Source organism: Podarcis pityusensis (genome assembly GCF_964106645.2).
Source record: "Podarcis pityusensis genome assembly, chromosome: 7".
NCBI lineage: Eukaryota > Metazoa > Chordata > Lepidosauria > Squamata > Lacertidae > Podarcis > Podarcis pityusensis.
The window spans coordinates 22,767,176-22,794,062 of record NC_138031.1 but is presented as its reverse complement, the minus strand read 5'-3'; the positions used below and the strand labels follow the sequence as shown (position 1 = coordinate 22,794,062).

Here is a 26,887-nt window from a genome sequence, read left to right as displayed (position 1 = left end):
CTAACCGGAACACTTACTTCCGGTTTTGCGGAGTTCGTTGTCTGAAGCATTCGTTAACAGGGCTGTTCGTAGACTGAGGTACCACTGTACTTGGAAGGCCACCAGGGTTAGTAGGCTCACTGAATACCCTCTTGAACACTGAACAGGATGTGAAGACCTTAAAGACTGCTTGGAGGTTGAATGATAGAAACCTATGAAACTGAGGGTAGCATTTATCTTCCTTTGCTGCCGTTTGTCTGCTGCAATTCTGCCATGACAATAGTAATTAGCACGATTGTCACCCAAGGTACTACGTCAACAGGAGCCCAGACTAGGCAGGTGATTTGTGGGGAATGGACTTGAGGGCCAAATTGGAACCTGGACTGGGCCTGTTTTACCAAAGGGGAAGTGTTGTTTTCTGTCCCTCATGTGACAAGAAGCTACTGTGCAAATATTAAAATAGGACAGTGCTGTGACAGGTATGGAGTTACATTACATGTCCAATGAACACTGCACCTGAGAATAAAACCCATGCAATAGATGGAACAGTCCCTTTATCCTCATTTCCATTAATCTTGCCAACTGGAATCTCATTTAAAATGTCAGCAGTTTGGTGGATCTAAACATAGCTTCCTTCCTTAGCAATTTCTATTGGGCAGGGCTATAGGTCTTCATGTGTAATCATTCAAATAACAGTCTCTCAGCAACTAGCTATACTATACAGAAGACAAAGTCCCATTAGTTAATTTGCTATATAGAAATCATTCAGTTTTATATTTGAATTATTCAAAAACTGATATTACAATATTGTAAACAGAAGAGATAGGTTTTAGCATATAAATTCAAATACATACCAAGTTCAAACCAGCTTTTATGGCAAACTGTCAAATACAATACAGACATTTCGAAGGTGACTGTACCATTTACAACAGAGTTGGTTAACTCACAACAGTTCTATAAACTTAAGAGCAGAATCCTTGGTATCTTTAGAGAGGCTTGATGATGGATATGACAACTGCCCCTGCTTTTTAAATTTCCTAATAGAACCCTGACAGATATTGGATCCAAACTCTGGAAAGTGATGTTATTTTCTTAATTGGAAAACTGATTTTGCTTTTTTCATTTGTGCTTTAATGTTCACAACCATATTCCACTGTCAGGGTTATTAAGATTTAGCTGCAGGAAGCATTCATGCAGATTAAAAGCATCTCATATGGTTAAAAGCATATAGTACCTGTTATTTTAAAAGGATCAGGCTGAAGGGAATTTTCCCAAACCCCTTCATCTAGCAAGTATGCAGTTTTAGCTCCAGTGAACTGGAAAGGGGGCAGAGAGAAGAGAAAGCTTCCTGCCAACTGGCATTAGTATAAAATGCATGTGCATCTGGCAGCCCATTTTACATTACCAAGTTATTTAAGTATACTAATCTCCATTTTCAAATTAACTCTGGCTTGGTGCATTTCAAAATTCACATCCAAGGCTACTAGGTTAGCAAAATAAATTAAAGTGAGAAATCAAAGGGAAGGAGGAATCTAAGCAACGGTAAGTGAAAGCTTCTATTTTTTGCTTGCTAAGTCTAGCTGCTACAGTATATCTAGAACATCAGGGATCTGGTTCCTAGAGATGGATGTAGACATCCTGTCAAAGAGCAAAATGCTAATCAGAACTACTTTGTTGGAATACTGAGACTTTTAAATCCTAATCCTATGTTTGTTTCTGTGGAAAGTAAGCCCCTCCAAGATTAATGGGTCTTACTTTCAACAGTGTGCAAAGTAAGTCTTGCTTTTTAGACAAAAGAGAGCAATAAGTTAGCTTTCTGTTTATTATATGCATTTTACTTCCTGTGAATTGATTTGCAGCACCTGTCTGCTTGCATGTTTTGGAGTTAGCTTAAATTAGATGCTTGAGGAAAACAGCAGACTGCACTTCAGCTTAGTCTTTAATCATGATTTAAAATTTTGTCAATTTAAACAGTCTTTGAATAATAACCTTACACCTTTTTGTACTATCAGTGTTGCTTAGATCTCTTCCCTGTATTAGCAGGGAGGGGGTAGGTGGGGAGAACAGTAAAGTCTACACAAAATTTTATTGCAATCGTACAAGGGTGGGTACTGCAAAGGTGAATACAACAAATACTATGATGCAATTTTACATTTATTAAACTACAGTTCAAAGCACAAATTTACACGTTCTAAATACACTAAACATAGCTAATGAGTCACACTTGTTTCCCACTGACATTTCAGATATCAGAGGAAAAGACAACTTTACAAGACTAACAGAAATCCTTAGTATAAAAACTGTACTTGTATGTAAACTGTTTAACAGAGAACCCAAGTGATGGGTTTCCATCTCAACTAAGTCATCCATTTTGTTGCATATTTCGTTTAAATGCTGAGGGATTGAGTGATCTGACAAGTTTAAATGTTGTTGTTTTTTAACCGTTACTCCCCCAGTGAATTGTAGTTGTAGCTGGTTTTGCCTGGTCCCAAATGATTTCAAGTTTCAATAATTCATTCAAGATTGTTCCATTTTAATTCCAAACTGGAATGTTGTGACCAGACAAGACTACAGACATGCAACTGCAAGGCTAATTGAAGCATTAGTGCCTGTTTAAGCTGCAATAGAAAAGCGGTCTTCAGGACTCAGCTGAATGCAAGAAGGCACAAAGAAGAAGTTCTTCATCAGTGTGTCAGAGGTGAACCCAGCATCTTGCATCTCACACCTGGAATGGAAAGCACACACAATATTCAGGCAAAATAGGGGAAGAAAGATTTCATTTGGGGGTTTTCCAAGCACTGTAGCACCGCCCTTTCCTATTTTGCATACTGTTCTAAACACTGCAAGTTTAGCAAATTAAATTGCCTAATTTTAGCTTTTCCCTGCCATTATGTTATCAAATATTCAGAAGAAAGTATAGATGGTACTTTTTGTGCACTTTTGATCATTATACTTCATCTTACGAGCATGCAGTTGTACAGACGGTAACCCATTTAGGCACGATCACCAATGTGTGGGTCATTTTGGACCTGGAAGAGGGCATAACCGGGTGTGCTTGTGTGCGCTCTGCTGACAAAACCCCCACATGAAATGGCCGCTGCCTGCATATATAAAATCCCATCAATCTGCAAGACTGATAAAAATGAACTTAGATACCCAGATCAACCTGTTCCTTCTTCCACAAGCTGACTTTCCATTCACTTAATGCCAAATTATGTCCTGGCCAATTAGCAAGATGGACAAAACAAGTAGAAAGGGAAACCTGTGGCGCTCCAGAAGCTGGTAGTCCAACTTCCATCATCCTTGACCACTTTATGTTGGAATCTAACATCTGCAAGGCTACAGTTTGCCCACACTGGTGTGTTACCTATAGACCAGGATAGCAGTGCATGCAAGTGCAGTACTGTATAGTGATTGGTTAGAGGCAGCCAGGCTTCATGTAGCAAGGCTTGGGCTGGCCCAGCATATACTTTAAGAGTCTACCCCAAGGAAAGAACTGTACCACTGTTGTGGTTGCACTGAAATACTTTTTAGCACCTAAACTACATGTGACCTTAGCATGGGTATGAATGGACATGTAATTTTAAAAAATAAATAAATACGGATCTGCAAAGCTAGTTGGTCTACAAAACAAGAGCTAACACACATGCACTATCTAGATAAAATTATGCTTTATTGCCTTTGTATCTTGTGAGATCAGTTGAACACAAACTTTGCATTGAATTGGAACATGGGTCTCCCCATGTCCAAATCTAGCACTCTAGCTATTGTCCTGACTCTTCAGTTAAAAGTGAGCATGTGTTGCCAAGTGAAAAAGGAAAAGCATCTGGGGGACGGGCTGCAACAATTTTCAAAGGAAGTTTGGGTTTCTCAAAAGGTGTACACACATTGCTGAGATGTCTATGCTCTTAGAAATAGCTCACCTTCCTTCATAAATTATTGAACATAGTGTTTTGTAAAAGTTAGATTGAATCATAAAGTACAACACAATATAAACTTACCAGTTACTGATTGACATTATGTAGTAAACTGGTGGCTTTTGGAAATCATTAAAAGCAGATTGTTCACCCAAAGCACCAGAACCCATATTGTCAAAGAGCAGCCAGTCTCCAATATTCAGCTCAGGGAGAAGACAGTTTTCCACAATTTGATCAAGCTCATCACAGGATGGACCCCAAAGGCTGCTTGCAAATAGAGGCTCATCTTCCTTGTATTTCTGCATGAAAACAGTTCTAACAGTTAGATTTAGGTTTATACATGTATGATTCTGTACATACAAAATCAATGATAATTTCATTTAGCAATTCTGGTTGAGGATAGCAGCTTATAGTACATAAAGGAGCTCTCACCTTGTGAACCTCTGGAATAGTAGTCAAATTCTCAGATAATTTGCGTGCAAAAGAACCATAAACACCATCATTCATGTAGTACATGAAGACTGGTTCATCACTTCTTATTTGTTCCACTGTAATGAAAGATGTTACATTTTAATAACAGTTTCACAATAAGTTTCCACTTACAGCCCTTTCTTAAACAGTTGCCTAAGTTTTTCAGGAGCATATGGAACATGCACATGAACAAGAAACATGATGAAGGAATATCAGATATAAGATGTATCCTGAGACAAATATGAATCATGACCTGGAACATTCTTAAGATTGCACATTAAATAAGATAGATAGATTCTTCACTTAATTCAGTCTGAACACAAACATACTGCAGAGGTATACCCTTGGTCTGCCATACAAATTAGCAGTACTATGCACATCAAACCCTGAAGTCTTAAAGCTTAACAAAAATTGAAATGTAACCCTGCAGGCAAAACTCTAAGCCTGAAACAGCATGTTTCTATGGAAACTGAAAATATGTTCTAGTTTACAAATAGTAAAGATTTTTTCCTCCTGAGGGCTGAGCCCTTACTGATTCAAAAAAAGCCAACTGTCTTTTAAATTGAAACCAGCTCAAATACTGGAAGAGACACGATACCTCAGGAGATGAAAAAGAGAAAACAGCAGCCTGGTGAACTCCCAATGTTCAAGATGAGATAAACCCCCCATTCTCACAGCTGCCACCAGGACTGACCAAAGACCATCTTGTTTCAAGGAGAGAAATTTAATTTTTAGGAGTCTCCCCCACCCCAATAGCTTATTTTTACTGCTTTCTTTGATTGTTAATGCTTATTGTTCCAATATTTTAAAACAAACTGCTTTGTGTGGTTTCCCTTAAAGGCTATATATATATAAATAGTGGTATTTATATATGGCCTTTAAGGGAAACAAATGAAATAAACAAAAGCTTCTCAGCAACCTAAAAGAGAAAATAAGCTATTAGATTAGAGGCTTAATTTTTGGCTAGCATCCAAAGCACTGCTGTTGTTTCTTCAATCTTTATGCTGATTTAAGTGTGGAACAAGTTTTGCCTACCTTTAGAGAGAAGAGGTTTGTCATCTTGAACAGCTTTCTTGGCAATGATATTAACTGCTAGAGTAAATGCAGAAGAAACATAATAGCATCCAGGCTCCGCAATCACGATCACACCAGATTCTTCAGGAAAGTAGGTATCAAGTAATGGACTGACAATATGATTAACCTTGAAGACAGAAGGGGAATATCTATTTAAAAACCTGTATCAATTTATAATTTACAACTTTAGTTCAAATTTTAAGTCTGTTCCTAGATAAACGTTTGTCAAGTTGAAAGCTAGGGGGAGAAACGGTGCCACTCACTATCACAACTTGGGGAGGGAGGAAATCTGAACCAATCAAGTTGCTTAGTTCGTCTGAATTTTACCTCAGAATAAAAAGGATACATGATGTATTATTGCTGATCTATTAAAATCAAATGAATTGTATAAATTTTAGCACATTACCGATAGAGGACTACAACTGCTCCTATCAGGCTGTTTTTCCCAGTGTTCAATCCTACGAAATATGATCTTGTTTTCAAATAATCTAGGTCTATTCAAAAGCAGCCATCTAAAATCTTGGGTAATTTGAAAATAATGGTTGATTTTGTTGTGATATTTAGACTCTTGCAGTTTTAAATTAGGACAATTGTGGTGTGTTCCTCCTCTCCTCCCTCTCAGTGTGAACCTGTATCCAAAAAACATTTTAGGTCAGTCAGGTAACTCACAGCATGTGGGTTGCACAAACTGGAGAACCAATTCACACACATTGCTTTCTCATTTGTGCAACTAGACCAAAATACACTTGCAGCAGTACTCATATAGCACAATATCTTTTAGAAAGCACTGTAGCAAAAACAGGTCATACAGATGGACATGTTACTATGATAAAATGTGACTGGGACCCAAAGATCTGCTTCCACATATGGAAATCTGCTTTCCAAGTTTAGAGTGGTTGTTTTCCTCATTAGGAAAACCAGGCCACCTTCTAAGATGCATAGCACATATGGATACACAAGCACTGAGAAAGTTATGAAGCTATAAGCAGAGTTAGCTAAACTGTGCAAGATATCACTTGAACAAATCAAAGTGCAACTACATATGTTGCATCTGATCTTTCATCAACAGTTCCTTGGATCCTGGCCTGCATGCTATAACTTCTTATCACTGCACAAGTTCTTCCAAAAAAAATTCATTTTTAAAAGCGTCAGAAGCTCTATAATATAAAACTTGCAAAGTCCTTTTTGGATGCAACAAGAAAATGTGTTTTACTATTGTGCAAACAAGCCTCAGGTTACTGTGCTCCCATCTCCAATTTTGGTGTAGCAACAAGTTCACAAACTTTTGTTTTAAAACTAATCAGTGCTCTCTGTTATGTTTGAACTCAGAGGAATGCTGATTATTTTATACTTTGGTTTGGTTAAACAAGCCAGGATCAAACCAGTCTGCCACTCCTATTTTCTAAGTCAGCCTTCCTCAACCTGGTGCTCTCCAAATGTGCTGGCTGTGACTGATGCAACTTGTAGTCCAAATTATCTGAAGGGCGCCAGGTTAAGGAAGGCTGCTCTGTATCCAAATATAATATTGTGAACTCAAGTTTCAATGACTGAATTGGAACTGAAGACTATAAATCCACCCTCCATCTCTGCGTTAATTCTTTAGCTATTTCATACGTATATCCACTGCAAGTGCAAATCTCAACAAAGTGAATAACTAAATAAGCCAGTTTTATAGGAAAAAGCTAAATCAAAATTCATACCTCCTCCAGGTCAGCTTCGTAATCTGTGAAACCACCACCAATGTTCAACAGGTTCATGGTAAAGCCAAATTCTTCCTAAAATAAAAATGCAGAAAGTTTACTATCTACAAGGTATTAGGTGCCCTTTTTGTTTTGTAATATAGACTCTTAAAACACTGAGCTCTTTTAACAAGACAAGGTGATTTATTTGTTACCCTTTAAACGATTATACAGTAAATGGCAACTCAACTAATTTTCACATATGTCAAAAACAAATGACAAATGTATCTACAATTGTGTGATGGAATTAAGTTGTACCTTGGTTCTCGAACGGAATCTGTTCTGGAAGCCGTTTGACCTCCGAAAACGTTCAAAAACCAAGGCTCGGTTTCTGATTGGCTGCAGGAGCTTCCTGCGCTCAAGTGGAAGCCGCGTCAGACGTTCGGCTTCTGAAAAACGTTCGAAAACTTGAACACTTACTTCCAGGTTTTCGGCGTTCGGGAGTTGATTTGTTTGTCAACTAAGCTGTTTGAGAACCAAGGTTTCACTGTACTGAACATATTCAACATGTAAACTTAAGTGTATACAAGTCCAATAATTCACTTACAGCCATATCAAACACACAGCGAGCATCAGAAATAGCATGTTTGTATACTTGAGATTCCTTGCAAGAGCTTGACACATGAAATCTGAAACAAACAAAAAACAAAGACTAACTTTAGCTAAAAAATCCCTGCAGATTCTATGCGATTTACTCTGGCTTGACAAACTCAAAGTTTGCAATAAATTTGCTTCACAATTCTCTCATTCCCTCAATGGCTCTATGCACTTATTGAAGCCTAGACCATAAACATGATGACAATTACCCAGCCAATCAAATCTGTCTGTGTTCCATGCTAAGCTTACTTAGAAAAAGCTTCCACTGAAAGCAACAGGATTTCTTGCTAATAAATATGGGACTTATACAAAGGGTAAACAAGAAGGTGGAGTACAGTACAGTATTAGCAAAAGAGATCTCTCTACATTACTGAAATATCATTCAGCATTGAAGTTCTAATCCCAATCCTCACTAGTTATAGTTTTTTGCCCAAAATTATTATTTATTTATTAGTATTTATTGAATTTATATACCACCCTATACCCGGAGGTATATTGACACTTGAGGCAGGAGACCTCTGTTTTCAGTATAACCATCTTCTTGGAATTAGATGCTTTGGGTGTCTAATATTTGCTACTAGGGACGTGGCGTTATATAGTTGAGACTATGGGAAAGCTGTAGCGAATTGCTTTGCTCTGAATATTGCTGTTGCCTTTCATACATGTATTTCTAAACGTTTACTTTTTGTTTGAAATGGGTTTGTCCTATCAAGCCTTACATGTTAAATGACTTTCATCTGCCATATGTATTCAAATTAGGTGGTCCCCTTTAGGAACTAATTTACAGCCTTAAACTGAAAAGGTCAATTTTATCACACAGAAAATGTATGTACTGTACACCATATATAGGACAAACTTTTCTAGAGGTCTGGGAACTAATATCCCTGAAGAGTTCAGTTTCTTTCTCTCTCTGGTATTAATACTTCCCATATTCTCTTTCCAAATATTTGGGTGCACAGAAACAAGACACTATTATATAGCATTTTACTAATACGTATGAGATATAATTGGAAGCATAGTTATGAAACACTGTGGCTACTTTTATAGACATTCAGGATACCTCCCTAACATGAACATTTCAACATTAGTGACCACATATACCATTCAAGTCCACTGCTTTCCTCTTTCACACTGAAAAGAGCAGCAATGTGAAGGGAAGATGAGGGAGAAAGGACATGATTACTTACTTAACACCAACTATTTGGACATTCAGCTCCTTAGCACATTCCATGAGGTGCCGACAGTTCTTCAGGGTGGTGCCAAACTTCATGTTCATCTCTTCCTCTCCATTAATGTCTTCTGTGGCAATATGAAGCAAGAGCCTAAGAGAAGGGGAAGATGATTGGGGCACAGTTGGTTTACAGCAGCATCAGCACATGTGAAGCCTGAAGACTGTCAGAAGTATGTTGATTATGTTGCCAATACTCCAGTTCCACCGATGGACGAGTCAAGGGAACCTAATAAAAATAATCCTGTACAGAGAGAAAACTAGCAATTAGGGCCTAAATATGGAGTCAAAAAGGATAAGTGGTTTGGAAATGCAGCAGCTAATAACTGCTGTAGCAGAAAACCTGTTGATTGCTGTAATAAAAATACATTACCTTGGATGTAATCATGGCTGTCATAAAGCTGCTCAGTGACAACTTCTTGCAAAATGTGCTGAATATGGTTCAGTTCACATGTAACACTAAGTCAAACCATAGCCCCTGTAGAGGCAGTTACAGCTGCTCCTTCTCCAGTCTTACTGCACTGCTGCAAGCTAAGATGTGGTTTAGTGCAGCGTGCCATCCACACTCAGGCTAATGGTTTGGCTGGAAGAGACGAGCTGTAAACCAAGAACAATCCTTGGTTACAGCTTGTGGTTTGTCTGGGACGAGACAAATCATGAAACACTATTCAGACAACATACTAAGCCAAACCATAGCTTAGCTTCATAGCAGGAACAAAATAGCAAAGCAGCTGCAACTGTCTCTACAGGGGCCCATGCAGTCACAAGCAAGCTATGGTTCAGCTTACCTTTACATGCAAGCCACATCTATGACTGGGTTTTGAATACTGTTTGCTTGATAAAATATGGCTGATTTGAAATAGAAGGCATCTCAGATTTTCCCTCCCATTGGGTACTTTTTTGAAGTATTAATTCCAGTTTTATTAGCTTCGCTGCTTGCTTCTTCCTTTAGTAGTAGCCAGAACAGGCTGGTGGGCAGCATTTCATTTGAAGGTAACAGGGCTTACACCCTTACAAGAAACTGGAACTTGATGACTGAGAGCATAATGAGTCCTTGGTTTCTAGAAAGATGGATCATTTCTTGCAAACCTGAGCATCAATTAGCTGCTAATATTAATCAAAAGAGATACAGCCATTAATTTCACTCTAAATGTCTGTGTAACATCCTTAGGGCCAAGTCTACCAAACCTTACTTTGGGAGCTGGATGCATTAATAGCCTTGCAAACGTCATACACCACAAATGACTGTGTTAGTCCTCTGCTGATTCAGTTAACAGAAGTGACTGCATGGCCAGTGTTGGGTATCGGAATGAGTGGGAAGCTAACATCTTTATATTTTCCAAGTGTGTATTATATTGCCCCAAAATAAGGTCCACAGCACTCATGCAGATCTGCCCTTAAAAACATGCAACTGAAGCACTATATATTATCCTTTTTCTTAAGGATCAATATACCTGATGATAAAAGTTTGGATCATAATATGCATTAGTAGTGTAGGAGCATATAACATATGTAAGATATTTCTTGAACACATGGCAATCGCTGCCCTATTAGAAGAATAAACTCCAGCAACTTTTTTACACAAAGATTGACAATGAGGAAGGAGGTGCCCAATTGCATGACACATTTACTGGATGAACTCTTCTCTCAAGGCCCAGGAAGTCTGCCAGAATATTAAATTACTGAAACAATCCAGAGATTGACATGCAGCCTTCATATTCTATTATTTCAAAGGGGCATGTACTTACCCACTAACTGCCTTATCTGTTTTAGATAATCCACCGCCATACATTTGTTCCTCCTTCATGCTGATGCTACCCCAAGTAAACTAGAAGAAAACTTGATGTGCACTTCTGGTGCAGCACCACAGTTCTGGCACGCAGCATATAGCAGCCTGTTCCAGATTTGTACTTGATTTCCCCCCCTGAAACATTCTGGAGCAGCTCAAGGGATCTTGAGACAATTCTCTCAGATGGTGATCTGAACAAACATGTGATACATTTCATCATGATGCCAGAGTCCCAAGCAGAGAATGATGTGTGTAAATACATAGATATATTCATGTTTTAATATCGCCAGCCCACATAACCCTGGCAGGAGGTGCTTCCGAGTCAAAAGAAGTTTTAAGGTATCTTGATAAAGCAATTTCAGGGTAAGTTAGTAGAATCTTCAAAAGCAACAGCTTAAAACTATGTTGTCAAACACACCTAACTAATATTTGGGTCATCAAGGTATACATTCTCAAGTTTTAAAGAGTTGCATGTTAGAACAGCCAAGGGAGACTTCTCTGCAAGTAGTATTTCAGAAGGTTATCCCTTTAGAGATAATTCATTATAAGCATATATTAAATTTAATTCAGTGGGCTCTAGTTCATGAAAGCTTATGCCATAGTACAATTTGTTCGTCTTCTAAGATGCCACAATAATCTTTTAAAATTGTATACTGTAATCCCAACTTCCCACAATGGTAAGTAAAATGAAAACATTTCTGTATACTCACTTTGCATTCGGATGGTTCCTAGCAATTTTCTTTAATTCGAGTTCACTGTCACATGTCAAAATGTTTACTCCAATTTTCGCTGCATATTTTATCTGAGAAGCTTGCTTGCAAGGATTTGTGAATATAATGTTTTCAGGAGAAATGCCCAGGTCTTGAACCAATGCCATTTCAGTCTGAAAAAAACAAACAAACATTTGAACAAGGTTAGAGGCAAATAAAGGTTGTGAAGAAGATTTAGAGTATATAAGGTTGGAATTTTTTAAAATCACAATAGTGGTATTAAAAGGGGGGGGGGAGAGAAAGTAATACCTAATGCAAGACTTGTTATCCAAAGTTACTTAGTTTAAGTTTGCAAGCTGCAGTGTCCCAAAGGCTAAGAAAATTCTACCTTAAGTTTAACTCTAGAAACTCAAAGCCAGCTCTGTGGGGGGGGGGGGGGGGGAGGCTTACAAAGTTTTGAAAGTTTCTAATGCTTGGAGCTCTGGAGCTGTCCTACATGCACATAATGTCCAAACAAGCTATGCAAGTTACGCTAATAAAACACGTCATTCTTAGTTGTTCTTAAGACATCACAATGGTATTTGGATTCTTTTTATTTACTCCAGTTATGAGAGAATCGAAGTTGGGTACAAAAATCTCAGTATGTGGAAGGTTCATAGGCTGGAGAGGAACCACAATTTAGTGGTGGAGTCCATGCTTTCCACAAAGGTCCCAAGTTTAATCCCTGGCATCTCAAGTTACAAAGAGACCTTGGAGAGCTACTGTCAGTCAAAGCAGACAATGGGCTAACTGGAGAAAGTCTGGCATAGTATATGGTAGCTTTCTATGGTCCTAAATAATATAATATGCTTGCGGTATCACACGCCTGTGCATAGCAATGATACGGTCAAGAATGCATTCCATATCTCCCCCCCCCCCCATATTAAGATGTTTAAATTCCAGCTTAAACACATCCAGGGTGGTTTACAAAAGCTTTAGAATATTAAACCCAATACAGCATTAGAATAAAATAAGACACCAAATGAAACAGAATCAGCACAAGCATTAAGAATAAAAAGGCCAGGCCCAGCCACTGAATGTACCAGAGAATACAATTGTCTTCATAAAACTGGGAAGATGAGCTGGCTCCAGCCACTGGCCTGAGAATGAACTGCAGGGAGTTTGCTCACCCCTTATCTTCTGTAATGAATACTCTGCTCCAAATGCTAGTTGGCCTACAATCACAGCAGTGAGGGAAAGGTCATTCTAACCTTTGCAACCAGCCAGCGGAATGTTCCTGGATTGTTTGTTTTATTGCTCTAATCTGTCGTAAGCCACTTTAAGAATATAAACACACACAGACATATGAACTAGCTTCCATCATGCCTAGGAGGTGGGTACTCCATAAACAGGATCACCACCAGGACTATTTCTAGTCACCAACCTCGAAAGCTCTGGCGGCAGAGGCACATGAAGCGGAACCTCCGAAATTGTTCTTAAGGAGTGAACAAGCTCTTATAGACATCCTCTACTAGAGGTTTAGGGTTCAGAGAACCCTACCCTAATGTGGTCCCCTCCATGTTGTGGACTACAGCTTCCACCAGCATGGCTGTGCTGGCTGAGGGGAGCTGTAGTCTTAAACCTATGCAGGGCACCAGGTTGGAGAGGAGTTGTTTAGGTAAGATGCCAAATACTTACTTTGCTTGAACATGCAAACCCAGTTCCAAGAGCTGCCATTATCTCAAGTACACCTTCAGAGGAGTTACATTTTACATTGTAAAATGGCTTTACTGGTGCCATCACATTCTGCCAGTGGATGTGCTGCTTAATCAACTTTCCCAGATCACCAACAAAAAAAGTATTGTTTCCAGTCTAGGAAGAAAGAGAAAAACAGTGAATCTACAGTTAAAGACTACAGTAACTACAAATATATACAGTAAGTAGCTGGCAGTCATAGGGGGCATTTTCCATTTTGTTTATTACTGTCCCAGACATCCTCCACTTTCCCTGGGCATACCGTGAAAATGTAACCTTGTTTTTGAACTTTATTTGTGATTGAAACGCCTCTAAATCTGAAAATCGGCAGTACAATGTCTAAGCCAGGTAAGGCTGTGCAAGTTCTGAACCAGTGTCTAGAGATGCAGCAGTGGCCTGGATAAGAGCCAATAAACTGAGCCTAGAATCCTGGCAGGACTGAAGCTCTATGGCTGTGCCATTTCAATGTCTAGGAGAAAGGCCAGTTTCCTGCTTTGGATGGAGCTGCACTCACCCTAAAGGAGCAGCTATGCAGTGTGAAGGTACTCCTAAGTCCAACTTTGTCATTTGAGGCACAGATAAACCTCAGTGGCTAGGAGTGCATTTACCAGCTGCAACGGTTCCTGCATAAATTAACTGTGATGGTTCAAGCAATGGAAACCTCAAGGATAGACTACTGTAACGCACTCTATGTTGAGCTACCCTTGAGACTGGTGTAAAATTCTGAATGCAATACCTGTGTTAAGGGAGCCTCACAGACTGCCAGTATGCTACCAAGCTTCAAATTCTTGCTATTAATCTATAAAGACAGACATAACCTGGTGTACTTAAAAGGGTGCTTTAATCCCTACACCCCTGCCTGATCTTTGTGAACTGTCACTCAGACAAGTCTGACAATTGTGCATTTCATATGGTGGTAACGGGGCTAAGGAACTCATCTAATGAAATCAAGCTAGTATCATATGTCATAGGTTTTAGGCACCATCTTAACACCACTATTTTAACCTAGCCTTCTCATCAAAATGATTGTTTTTTGTGTGTTTTTTTTTCAGATGAGCCATTCTTTACTTCTGTTTCTTTAATTTATTTTACTTCAATGTTACTCTTGTGTTTTTTGCTTTTAACTGAGGTCCTGTATAACTGCATGGATTTATTTTTTAAGTTTGCAATATAAAAAATAAAATAAAAATACTGAATGCGGAACACTTACAACAGTATGTTCATAAATGCAGTTGTCAATGACATCTCCAACATTTACTCCTTCATCCAGTAAGCCAATGGAGTAGTTTGCATCCTCAAGAAATCCTTTCATCTCAGCCGTATTCCGCAAAGCCGACAGTCATAAACCAAGAAACACAAGGGATGGGCCACAAAGCCTTAGATCCGGGTCCTTAAGCTATGCAACAAACTGTTTGACAGAGAAGACAATAAAAAAAATTACAATCGCACCACAGCCTTTTAGAAAGCTTTCGTTTCTCCTTCCCCACCCATGCTCTCTCACACAGAGATCAGGGGGCTATCAATAGTGTAAATATGCTGCTTATTTAAATTTGAAAGCAAAACAACAAAGCTAGGTATTCAGCAAAATTGGATTATAAATTGGGTGGGCAGCCTGCAGCCCTTCAACTATTTTCATGCAAGGAGCCCACAGGGAAAAGGGGGGAAACACTGAGGGGGTAGGGAGAGGGCAACAAACAGGATGCAGTGATGGAGAAGGAGGAAAAAGCCCTCTGCAAGTAATAATTTCATATCTCTGGCAAACGCAATCTGTTTCTTTCCTGACCTGATGCATAGTGAGAAAGGAAAGGAGGAGTGACAGAAACAGAGAGGTAGGGACAGAAAAGGGATGAACCCCCGCCACCCACTTCTGGCTCTATCCCCACCCATTGCTGTCAACAGATTACCACTGAGGGAATGCTGCCTTCCATAGAAAAGAAGTTGCCTGCCCCTAGCAAATTAGCACCCCATGTGCTAGTTTTCCACTGCAGAAAGCTTTTTGTGATTTAAAAAAATGTATTATCTGTGGGAAGCAGTAGGCATACAGAAAGACATTTTGCCAAACCTTTTACTTTTACATTAACTTTTCTCCTTAATAATCTCAAACATTAAGAGGTCAGAGCCACTTTTAAAATACTAAAGCCATTTAGTGGGGAGGGGGGATCATTTAATTATGGAGTAGGCTAGCATGCAAAATAAATGTACCAATGTAATATTGACATGTTATCCAATAATAATTAAATTAAACAATGAACGTATGTTTACTTAGCATGCAAAATAGTTATTTGAAGTTCTTAAAGTGTTTGATGCGTGCACACACACAAACCCCTTAAAGCTCTAAAGTTGAAGGAATGGGGGGTGGGAAGTAAGAGAAACATTTCTCCAGACTTTTCTGGTCTGCTGGCTAAAGAACAAACCTCCAATTTATCTACTCCAGTTCTCTCATTTGGTTACACCTATGTGTCACTTGTCTTCCAAAAGGGTGTTGGGGAAACATGTGCACACCAGGCAGGTTCTCTGAAGAACTGCCTGTCCCAGAGAGCTATGCTGACAAGAGTAAGGTAGGTTTTAGTCCCAGAGGCAAGAGCTCAAGCAGGTTTTCTCCTACAGCTGTCAGCTGAAGGTGGAGACCACTTTTAATAAGAATTTAAAATTATACTCAGACAAACCAATTTTAATTAATACCCTGTTCCTAGTAGGGTCCATTATATTTAACGTCTAATTGACTTTTTCCTCAATAAAATATTTTATAGCACAACTTCAAGGTGCCTATTAGTCAGCTCTCTCACACACGAACAATCTGGGTGTGTCAAGGCTCTTCCAAGTTTAGGCACACCCCAAATGTAAGTATATTTGTGGTAAGCATTTCTATGAAGTTGCATGGTTAAGGTTTAATTCACTAGTTATGATTAATCTAAAATATTTGTACACAGCAGAACAAGTCTTGTTGCAAAATAAAAGCTTAGAGTGCCTAGGCACTACACAATCATTAAGGAAAACAGTATGGAATGCCAGCATGAAAAACTTTTAGGTTGCCTTAAAAATGGGCATCAATTCATCAGGCAAACATTTATCAGCAATACAATTTATTGGCAAGACAAATATGAGAATCTACCCAACTTTAGAAGATTTAAAAATCAATCAATTTAATTTTGACGAGAGGCTACATGTGGTACTAAAGAAACAAATGTCCTGATCCTATGGATCAGCTGTGCAAGTGCAATAACTCCAAGGATCATACAGTTTGATCCCAGCATGTCAGACCTGCCTATAACAAGGAAAATACAAAGAACTGAGGAAAAGCTGTCACAAACACGGAAATACAGTCAATCATGTTTCTTTTGAGTAGGTTATTTCATCCAAGAGATTAAGGTAAATTTGAGCTGTATTGGGTTGTCCTAAGCACTCGTTTCAATGCAACTCTAATAAAGGGAAGGCTGCCAAATCAAAGTATTGTAAGAATTAAACATTCCAAATCCTCAGTGACTGAAATAAGGAAAGTTATTAATCTTCTATGAAGGCAAAGCAAGATTACAATTGCATTCATAAACAGAAATTCACAAACTCTCCTTTTCCAGCACAGTGTACCCTGCAGCCAGCTGAGCCCAGGGAAACCCAAAGTACCACATGGTTCAGTAGTTGCACAGCCTGACAAGGCTGCTAGTCTTTGTGACAACAGTTGAAACAGCTTCCAAGCTTCAACTGCTTCAGCCAACCAGTTGCAGCAGTTACAGATGAGACAGCACAAATAGTAAATTTGCCAGGATTTAACTACTAATAAGGATCATGTGGGTGCATTTCAGCATGATTTGAAATATCACACCTTCTGTTCTTTATTTCTCTGCAGATTATCAAAGCATTTCAGAGTATCAAACAATAAGTAATTAATATAGGTCTTCTTCAAATGTAACAGGCAGGTCACAGTTTGGCTGCTGAGAATAGTTTTCAGACTCAGTTCTTCCTTCCAGGTTTCAGCAAAGCATAGTATGCTGTAATGTCCAAATCAGGTATACTATGTTTGTACAACCCATAGTTGGTCTCTCAAAGTTCAAACAGAAATTTCTCATTCCAATTTGGAAGCCAAACTACAGCTTGCATAAACCACAGTTTGCCTGATTTAGACATCAGAGCAAATTATATTTGCTTCAACTAGAAAAAAGATGGTAGGAATATGAACATGCAAAGAAGAGGATGATGATGCAAGAAGAAGAAATATACAAGTTTGAAACCCACAATCTCAATATATCTAAGTCAGGTCAGAGCTAGGCTTCCAGCCAGGCTAGTCAAATAGGCTGATTCAAAACACCAACAAGTTAGCTAAACAAAACAAAACCTGCAAGCATAACTTTTGTTTCAAGTATATTTGACAGATTAGTCTTTTTAAAATTAAGGTGACATCCTCTAAGTTCTGTCTTCTTTTTCCATAATACAATAGAATTACTGCTTGAAGCAGCTTCTTATATATTAGCACACAAATGCAGCAGCAGGTTGGTATGCAGTACATTCTTTTGCAAGAATGCTGTCTATTATGTAATGGGACATGCTTCAACTAGTCATGTTTTTTTATTTCAGTAGTGTTTAATCTAAATTATTTTAATTCCAACAAAAATGATAACCAGAATATATTATTATTAGATGTCTGATAAGGCACCAAGTTTGCAAAACCAGATTTCCTGCTGCGGTGATACAGAACTATAGTAGGGTGCTTCCGTCCATTTCTCTCCTCTATAATTTAAACTGTAACTAGTACAAATCATTTGTTCAAGACGGAATCCACCAATCTCCTGTAGTTGAAAAACTAACTTATGAAAGCAAGAGGCACTTAACAAGACATACCTTGGAGGCTGTGCTCTACAAGTGAAGTGCTGAAATGATTTAGCAATGGGTATTTACATGTAACACATCAATAAGACGATTAAAGTTTATTCTAAACAGCCATTATCTCCCAATTAGCATACTGAGGTAGGTTACAAATGAACACAGAGGATTTATAAAAACTATGCCTTTAATTTAAGGGAAGGCATCTTAAGGTATTGATATGTAAACTCATACAAACACAGATTAAGGCCAACAGCTTTTCTTGAATTAAGATCAGGCTTTCACACATTTCCCTATCATTTGGAACAATTCATAAAACAAATTCCAGAAGGGAAAACTTAGTGAATTTACAAGTGCACAGCTGTAAAAATAAAGGAAAAGACTCACATGGACAAGTTAGGAGATGGAACCCTACTATCATCAGCTAGGTTCCCAAGGTGGCTCAGCGTTGAAGTCGAACTGTTCCCGATAAAGCACTTCTCCTAATCCCTCTGGATAGTTGTACACCTGGTCAGAGAGCTTGCCCTGTAAGGGGGGGGAGGGAGAGAGAGAATATCCATTATATATTCAACAGTAATGTTGCAAGTCAAGCTTTACAAAACCAATCTTCAAATGATGGGAAATTCTGCCTTTGCACATGAGTCTGGGAATGTTCAAATACACCCATCTCAATACAGCAATTGTGCTTAAGAAAAAACAGGAAGTTTAGCATACAGTACAGGATTTGTGCAGAGGTTACACTCTGGACCCCCACACAAGTTGGTGGGGCCCACATAAGCCCACCCTGCCCTGTCCTGTCCCGTGATGTTTTTGAGTCACTTCCAGGTTTGGCACAGTCATGCACATATGGGACGTGCCTAAAATGGTTGCTGCCTGTATGTTTAGATCATTGATAAACATACATTCAGGTTAGAACACAGACTGAGAAGGCCAATTCAAACTTCACCAGAATTGTACAACATTCAGCTTGCAGTATGAAGGCTCCCAGGCAGTAGCAGTTTCATAGCAACTACAAGCCAGAAGCATAAATGAACATGCTGACTAAGTACTAAAATATTTAGCTTATCAACCATTTGTTGTCAAACTGAGTTCAGGGAGCCTTGGGGATCAGCAGAAGAGCTGTCCTGACCAACTCTGTTGCCACTATCAAACTTCCCTTACAGTATGGAAGCATAAGGAAAGTTTTGTGTGTTCTGCTCACGTGGCACAATAGATCTGACCAGCACTTTGTGTAAACAAGGTAATAAAAAAAAGGAAACCAGAGTTCTATACTGTGGAAACTACTTAAGCTCTGAGAAAAAGGGAAGAATGAAAACAAAGAATTAAGATAAGTGATGAACACACTTGCACATCATCCAAGTTCAACAAGAAGGAACAAGTTTAGATTAAAAATGGAGACTGAATTATTAAAAATGGAGAACTGCTACTGAGTAATATTCTCCAAGGGAAATGATGTGACAGAAAGGTAAATACTGTACATCCTATAGAAAACATATAGAATGTAGATTAAATTAGCAGAACCTCTATTTCTGTAACATCTGGTTGATGGAAACATTTTTCAAGGAAGCTAGTTACAAATAACAGCTCAACTTTCTTGAGACATAAGTTGGACATTAGATGGCTTTTTGTGTACACATGTTTTATGAACACTTGCTGAAAGAAAAACTACGCCTTAGCAATTAAATTACTTGGTGTAAACAGATCACTTTCATCAGCAGACCGTATGCTATGTTGACAACTGCATCTAGACTACATTTTAGAGGAACAGTGACATTGGTACAAAGTCTATAAAGTGGTACCTCGGGTTACGAACTTTGCCCCAGGATGAGAACGGAAATCGTGTGCCAACCCTATTAGCGAAAGCACGCCTCAGGTTAAGAACGGTTTCAGGTTAAGAACGGACCTCCAGAACTAATTAAGTTCGTAACCCGAGTTAGCACTGTATCAAGGGAAGGGACCCTGAGGATCATCTAGTCCAACCTGCTGAAATGCAGGAATATGCAGCTGTCCCATACAGGGATCAAACCCACAACCTTGGCATTATCACTACACTCTAATTCACACCTTAATCAAACAAATATTAAAATCTTACAAATGTAAAGTCTTACAAGAATCACAATCACCTAGGTTATAGGCACAACTTCAGGTCCAAAAGAGAGAATCTTCTGGCAAGAGCCGGGGAGAAAAGTGGCAGACTGAAAGATCAACAGCAGCAAACTCCTGCCCACAATGGCTCGGAATAGGAATCCCTCAAGGGCAAGATTATAGAGCAGGGACATAATGGGCTACCGTACTCTGTCAACACCCAAAACCTACATGAAAGTTTGAACAGAGGCAGTAAGGGAGCCTAAAACTAGTACTTGAAGGAAACCCTCACACTACACATTAAATCCACCAACAGGCCAGCTTGTGGGCACATCTTGTTCTAGTTAATCAGGGATAAGGTCCAGAGACAAGCACAACATTGGCGCAAGTAGCCAGCAGCGGGGAAAATAAAGAACCCAGTCCCTGTACCAACAGCTGTATAGCCCACTAAAAACCACAATTCAAGTCTTTCAGGTCCCCAGATAGATGTCCTAGTGGTAGTCCTTTACTTAACAACAATATTGTCCAAGGATGGCAATAGCCTTCTGAGGCAATCGGCAGACAAGTGAAACAATTCTACTTCTCTTCTGTACTCCAGAACAGCTGTGCTGCAGGACAATGAGCAGCCACAGGAAAAAAATGTATCTGCTTTGAATGTGCATCTGGTGGAGGGGCAGTCTGGTGCATCTGTTCAGTCTGAATCCTTGCAGTCATCTTTTATTCCTATCCTTTCTTCACAGTTATTTTTCATGTTTCATCCAAAAGGACCACACTGTGCCCCAGTTAATCCAGACCTGGAAAGGCATAAGTACCTTCACCATTCTTGATACAACATTTGCAGGACTCATCTATTAAAAAATGAGTAATCCAGCAGGCTACCCTAGCTCCACAGAGCAGAAAAAAATTATTCTGTGTTGGTCCAATTTTTTATTTCCTCAGCACTCCTAAGAAGCAGGCATTTATGAGGACAGGACTATATTAGTTGTGCTTGGCATCCAGACATGAAAGCAAGTACTTCACAAAACTATGCAGAAATTCTATGTATTCATCCTGTAAACCTCTTTTCAAAAGGTTTCAACCTAATGTCTCCAAGAAGCCCAACAAGGATCAAAATGGTCCAAGTTGGAACAGCTGATTGTTTAGTGCACTCCATACCCTCTGGCAGAGGTGGAAGTGGAATAAACCTATTCTAATTGAATCAGATCTGGTGTGTATACTTTATCAGATTGGAACACACCTTATGTTCCCTTGCATTCTTTACACCTTTTAAACATACTGTGAAACTCACTCACCTCCATTTCTACCATTTTAACTGCTTCAGGTGAGTAACCATGTTAGTCTTTAAGATTCTACAGAACAGCAACAGACTAACAAGCCTATGCATCTGATGAGGTGGTTCAACAATTTCTTATCCCATAATACATTTATTAATTCTTTAAAGTGCTACAAAACTTTGTTTCACTTGTACAGTACCACATATACCTAAAAAAATATTTCTGCATTACATTTGGAAATAGGAGACTGATTGAATATTTATGTCACAATATATCTATTTCTCATATTTCTGCCCTGTTCTCTCTGCAAAGAGATTTTCATTAGATAACCCCCAAGAAGCAAGTTAACCAGAGTGAAGAGACTAGCACAAGTTCATGTGGTGATGACGTTCCTTACTAAGTGGGTGCTTCACCTGTTCAGCACTATCCACTTAGCTCTTCTAAAATAATCTAAAATAAATATTCCTCTGTGTCCACAGGACTTCGCAAAAGTTCAGTGCTACCATGGCTGTGAATTAGTCCTTTACCTCCTAAAGGATATTCGTTCCTGAAACTCTAAAATCTAACATCCAACACCAGTTATTTTATTCTCCATGCTTATGCACATAACTACCCATTTAACAAAATTTACAGACAACTTAATCAAAACAACACGCCTGTAAGCAGTTTACATAAAATAGCATAACATATTTATAATGACGTACCAATAAAATCAACAAGCTTCAAAAACAAGTTCACACAATAAAGGCACGTGTCTGGGAGCCGCTTTCTCAAGCACAGTTGTGTTGCCTTTTTCATTTTAAGGCGTGTGCCAAGCAGCAGTTCCTTCGCCACAGATGAGCTCTTCGCGTTTTCAAGCCATAAAGCAGAACTTCCCCCACTTGGAGCAGGGGCGACCAAAAAGGAGGCCGAGTAGCCGATCATCCTCATGGCTGAACTGCCTTGGTAGTATCAGCAACCCAAAGCAAACTCCCATTGTGCGCCACCAAGAAGCCCTGCAGCTTATTCTAGCCGCCGCCGTAGCTCCCGCCCGCCTTCCCTCCCACGTCTGCCGGAGGCTGCTAGGGAAAGCTCAGCGGCTACGGGCTTCCCCGCGGGCGGGATACACCAGTGCGCCTGATGTGGGCGACAGCACCAGCTCTCTGGCGAGGCTGTAGCTGGGCAGACAAGGGAGGGGAGGGGCTCGCACTCCGAAGAAGCGCATGGGGCGGGGGATGCCGTGTCGCAAACCGCAGCGGCGGCGGCAGCAGCAGCAGCAGCAACAGCATTGTTCACACCATGGCAGGCAGGCAGGAAGCGAAGAACTAGACAGGACCAGTCCAGACTGGAACAGACCCTCCTCCCCCTGCCAGCACGCCATGCTTCGCGGCGCAACTCCGCGAAGACGCCGTCGCCGCAGGGCTGCAGGAGGGCGCTCGCAGCTGGTCGCCAGCGCACATGCAGGGAAGGAGGAAGGGGCCCCGAGGACGATCGCGTCAGCTTGGTCACAGCGGACGGTGACGCTGAAGCAGCAGCGGCTGCTCCAGCTAACCCGAGCCTCCAATGACAGCGATTCCTCCGAAAGGGGGCTGCAGGCTGGTCTGGCGAGACCTGCGCTCTTTTGAACTGTCCCTTATACTGGCGCCAAATATGTGCAGGATCCTCTGCATTTCAAAAGGCTTGCTTTCCTGCCCCGCGTGCAAAGCCCGACTCCACGCCTTTCCCTGTACTTCTGCCGCATCCCACACTACGCAGTTGAGATATACTGTAATGCGAACACACTGGACCTGTACCATGCATGTTGGAAAAACACACTGCGATAAGTATATGTTCCCATAACACCTAAATCTTGGTTCTAATGCATTAATTGTGTTAACCAGTATTTGTGCTGTTTTGGTCAGAAAGAAGCAGGGAGATAAGGTATGACAAAATGTACTTTTCCACTACCAGTTCAAAGAACGTTAGAGGAACTCTGGAGACCAGGGTTCAAACTTCACTCAGTCATTAAGCTTACTGGGTGACCTCCGACAGTCTTTCATTCTAACCATCCTCAAAGGGTTCCTGATGAGGATGAAATGGGGAGAAGGGAGAACTATGTATGCCACCTTGAGCTCCTTAGAAGAAAGATGGGGCATAAATGTAAGCAAATGAACATTGTCGGACAAGTAAGAGGTAGCAGTTATTCCATATTAACAGATGGCCAAAGTTATGATCCTGTACCATTCAACAGCTAAGAGCTTTTCCCACTGTCTTCCCCACAAAGAAAAAGGAGATGTTTTGTCACATTTGTATCCTCTTCAAAGAACTCACAGCAGAATTCATAGGATACTCATCCCCCCCCCCCGAAAGTAGGTTGAGCTAGAAAAACAGCAACTTTCCCAACAGATGATCAAGAATGTGGTCTTTCCTAAATTCAAATAACCATTCCAGCCTCTGCTGGAGGCATGGGTGTCAGATATCCAAACACTTCCACCTGTGTCACTTCTCCGACATACGAAAAAATATGTACAACTCTTTACAAACTTTCTAAAAGCCAATGTCAAGTAGAGTGGTTTGAACCAAGAAGCTGCAACCCTGCCACCTTCAAATCAGGACAGATTTTCTCAAATCCTTCCACACATGCTTAGGGACAAACTTGCAATGCTGATTGCCTGTACAGACCATGGGGTTTGTGTTTATTCCTGAGTATTTAAAAACAAAAATGTGTGTTCTTGTGCATATTGTGCAAGCATCTGTCGGACCAGTAGGAATATTTAAGAGACATGTGCCCCAGGAGAATTGCAACAATTGAACAGGACAGGAGGTCTTGCTTCATCCCATTCCTTGGTATACCAGCGTTAAGACATGTCTTAGCACTAAGAAAAAGGGCAGCTCCAACAATTCTCATCCAGCCATGATGGAGATTAATTATTTGATCTTTGAAGAAACCAGCAGTAATATTAGTGTCAAATTATGTTACCAACAATAAACATGGTATAGCCACAAACAATGGGTGCTAAATCATTTTGAGGCAAACCATGGCAGATGTTCTACATCCTAGGTAAGTGACACCTGTCATGTTCCTCCATTCCTGTGGCCTGCACCACTTCATACACCTTGGCAACTGCTTACAGGCTTTGACAAAAGCAGCTGGTTCCCATTCAGAGACACGTTAGGGCAGACATGGTAAAATCATCAGCCACTCCTTGCTGACACCATCCACCCATGCAGAGAGAGGGCATTAAGGGTGGCCTTCCTTGCTCACCAGGCGCATGAGGAGGAAAAGCCCTTAGGTTAGTGCCAGACAACACCACAACCCGGAAAGCTGGTCTCAATTCTATACACACACACACACAGCACACCTACAAATGAAAAAGAAGGTGGGGGGGGAGGTAGAGGACGACCTCTGCCATGTCACCAGCTTCCAATGACTCTCTTCATGGTCGGGAGGCCTAAATGCCCCCAGCCAGATCTCCCAGAGCCACATGAAGGCTTCACTTTTAGGGACCGAGGCAACTCACCATTGCCCCCCCCCCCCCAGGGCGGCAGGTGACAAGTGACCAGCCGGCGACAATGGCCACTCCGAGGGGATAAGAAGGAGTCCTCCTCCTCCTCTCGCACACGTCAAGCGCTGCTTCTCGCCACCGCGGAGCCTTCGGCCTCCAGAGCAGCCGCCCACCCCTACCTCCACCCCCCTCCATCTCCAACGGCAGGGCGTTAAACGGCTGCTGCTGCTTCCCGCAGCTTATCACCATGAACTGACCCAGTTCTGAGGCAGCCATACACACACTCACTCACACAGGCGGCGGCAGCCTCCCACTCCCCTCCACAGGAATCCGCCATGTTAGAACAGCCGCCGAGGAGCCCCTCTGCCATGTTGTCCTCTGGGCTCCCCGCGCCTCGGTTCCCGGCCCCGTCCGCCGCCGCCACAAATGCCCGACTCGCGGGGGAACGGGGCCGCCGAAGCCCGTCGGGCGGTAGCCCCCTCCCTGCCTCCCTCCCTCGCACGCGAGCGTCCGCCATATTAGGAGCTCCTCAGCCCCGCTCCTCCTCTCTCTCGCACACCGCTGACCTGCTCGGGTCGGGGATCCTTGGCCGCCCTGAGCGCTGAGGGAAGAAGCGGGGAAGAGCGCACACTCGCCATCCTGAGCGAGCCGCCGGCGTGAGAGGGGTGTCCGCTCGGGGGAGCTCCCTTCTGGCTCTTCCCCGGCCCGCCCAGGGGCTCGGCTCTCTCCCTCCTCTTCTCCCCGCCTCGAGGGGGAAGAAGTGTCGCCTCGGGGCTTGGTGTAATGGGAACCCCCCAGAGCCCCGAAGCGCGCTATAATGGGGGTGGGGTGGGGAGGCATCTCTTCTTTACTGGGCTCCCAACGGATCCAGACCTACTGACAGCGCGCGCGCGCGCAGAGCGCGACGGACATCGCTCTTTCCTCGCGCCTCCTTTCGGAGCAGCTTTGTGCCGAGGAGTCACCATCTATGGCGCTCGCCGCCTAGCCAGGACCCAGGAGGAAGGAGACTGTCCCGTCCCCCCACGCCTCTCTGGATCTGGCCGAGGCACCTGCGCCCGGTTCCGCCATCACCCGCCTCCGCTGGGGCTGAAGGTGCATCTGGAAAGGCTCCCCGCGCAAGGCAAGGCAGGGAAGTAGAGCGCTGCATGGGGCGGGTGGCGTCCCCCTTTCAATACACGTATTCCCCCAATAAATAATCATAATCATATATAGTAGGTTAAGTACTCACGTGGGACAACGGCCCGAAAGATTTGGTAAATCGTCTTCTCTTTTTAGGCGGAATTTTTAAAGAGGGATGTGGGAACCTACAGCAGAAATACGGGAGGCGGCAGCGGCGCCTTCCAGGGCCATAGGCTGCCGGGGCGACCAGAGAAAAGAGCGCAAAGTTGCGCCGAGGCTTAAGAAAAAATAAGAGAGCGCGCACACAAAAATGCGAGGAGACGCGAGGGAGGCGCGGGGCAGAAGCCCGGGAGGAGAGGAGGAAGGCGGGCGGGCGGGCAAAGAAAAAACACACGGAAGACGGGAGACGGCGCAGCAAGCAAGATCGCCGAAGAAGCAGGCAGGAGGAAATGGCAAGAGAAGAGGAAGAAGGGGCGCCGGCGGAGCTTTTATAGGAGGAGCCGGGTATAGGCGGGGCTCGGAGCCACGCGTCACAAGCGTGCGAGGAAGGAGGCGCCTGCTCGCCGCCCTCCTCGCCGGGGGAGCGAAGGCGCGCGCGCGCGCTCTCTCCTTGCGACTCGTTTCCTTCCTTCCCAACGTGAGTGACAGTTCCTCGGGGCTAGGAAGGCATTGCGCATGAGCGCAGCAGGCCACATACGCAGGGCGCAGAGGGAAGGGGAGGTGGCGGTGGTTCTTCCCGAGGAGGCCGAAGTTCGCCGTTTACTAAAGTCAGTCGCCTCGGAGCCCGCGTTAAAAGCGCACACAGACGCATAAACGCGTGCTGTATTTGGTTGGGGTCTGGCCTACTGTATGAAGTAATACACAACGGAAAGCCGCTGAGAGCGTGTCTAGA

The 26,887-nt window shown here is 41.9% G+C and overlaps 1 protein-coding gene across 3 annotated transcripts; it reads right to left on the bottom strand.

Annotated features, from left to right (window-relative positions):
• Window positions 1-721: 721 nt before the first annotated feature.
• On the bottom strand, window positions 722-26,465 carry AZIN1 (antizyme inhibitor 1). 3 transcript variants are annotated; one of them, XM_081013201.1, is made up of 12 exons: window positions 26,105-26,465; window positions 18,441-18,578; window positions 14,449-14,646; window positions 13,182-13,355; window positions 11,505-11,677; window positions 8,965-9,099; window positions 7,728-7,809; window positions 7,142-7,216; window positions 5,403-5,568; window positions 4,329-4,444; window positions 3,981-4,195; window positions 722-2,704 (listed from the first exon to the last, which is right to left on the bottom strand). In XM_081013201.1, exons 3-12 carry the CDS (start codon window positions 14,548-14,550, stop codon window positions 2,593-2,595), a joined length of 1,350 nt encoding a protein of 449 aa, XP_080869327.1. In that variant the 5' UTR covers window positions 14,551-14,646; window positions 18,441-18,578; window positions 26,105-26,465; the 3' UTR covers window positions 722-2,592. The 3 variants fall into 3 exon arrangements, with proteins under 3 accessions (XP_080869327.1, XP_080869328.1, XP_080869329.1); XM_081013202.1 differs by lacking the exon at window positions 26,105-26,465 and adding an exon at window positions 25,443-25,605; XM_081013203.1 differs by lacking the exon at window positions 26,105-26,465 and adding an exon at window positions 22,117-22,267.
• Window positions 26,466-26,887: the final 422 nt, after the last annotated feature.

Excerpts from the sequence above, each read along its gene's own strand:
- AZIN1 (XM_081013201.1), bottom strand. The coding sequence starts at position 14,550 with ATGAAAGGATTTCTTGAGGATGCAAACTACTCCATTGGCTTACTGGAT. Across the intron at positions 4,196-4,328 it reads CTATTCCAGAGGTTCACAAG|AAATACAAGGAAGATGAGCC; the intron begins GTGAGAGCTCCT and ends GTTTTCATGCAG. Across the intron at positions 2,705-3,980 it reads ATAATGTCAATCAGTAACTG|GTGTGAGATGCAAGATGCTG; the intron begins GTAAGTTTATAT and ends TTTCCATTCCAG.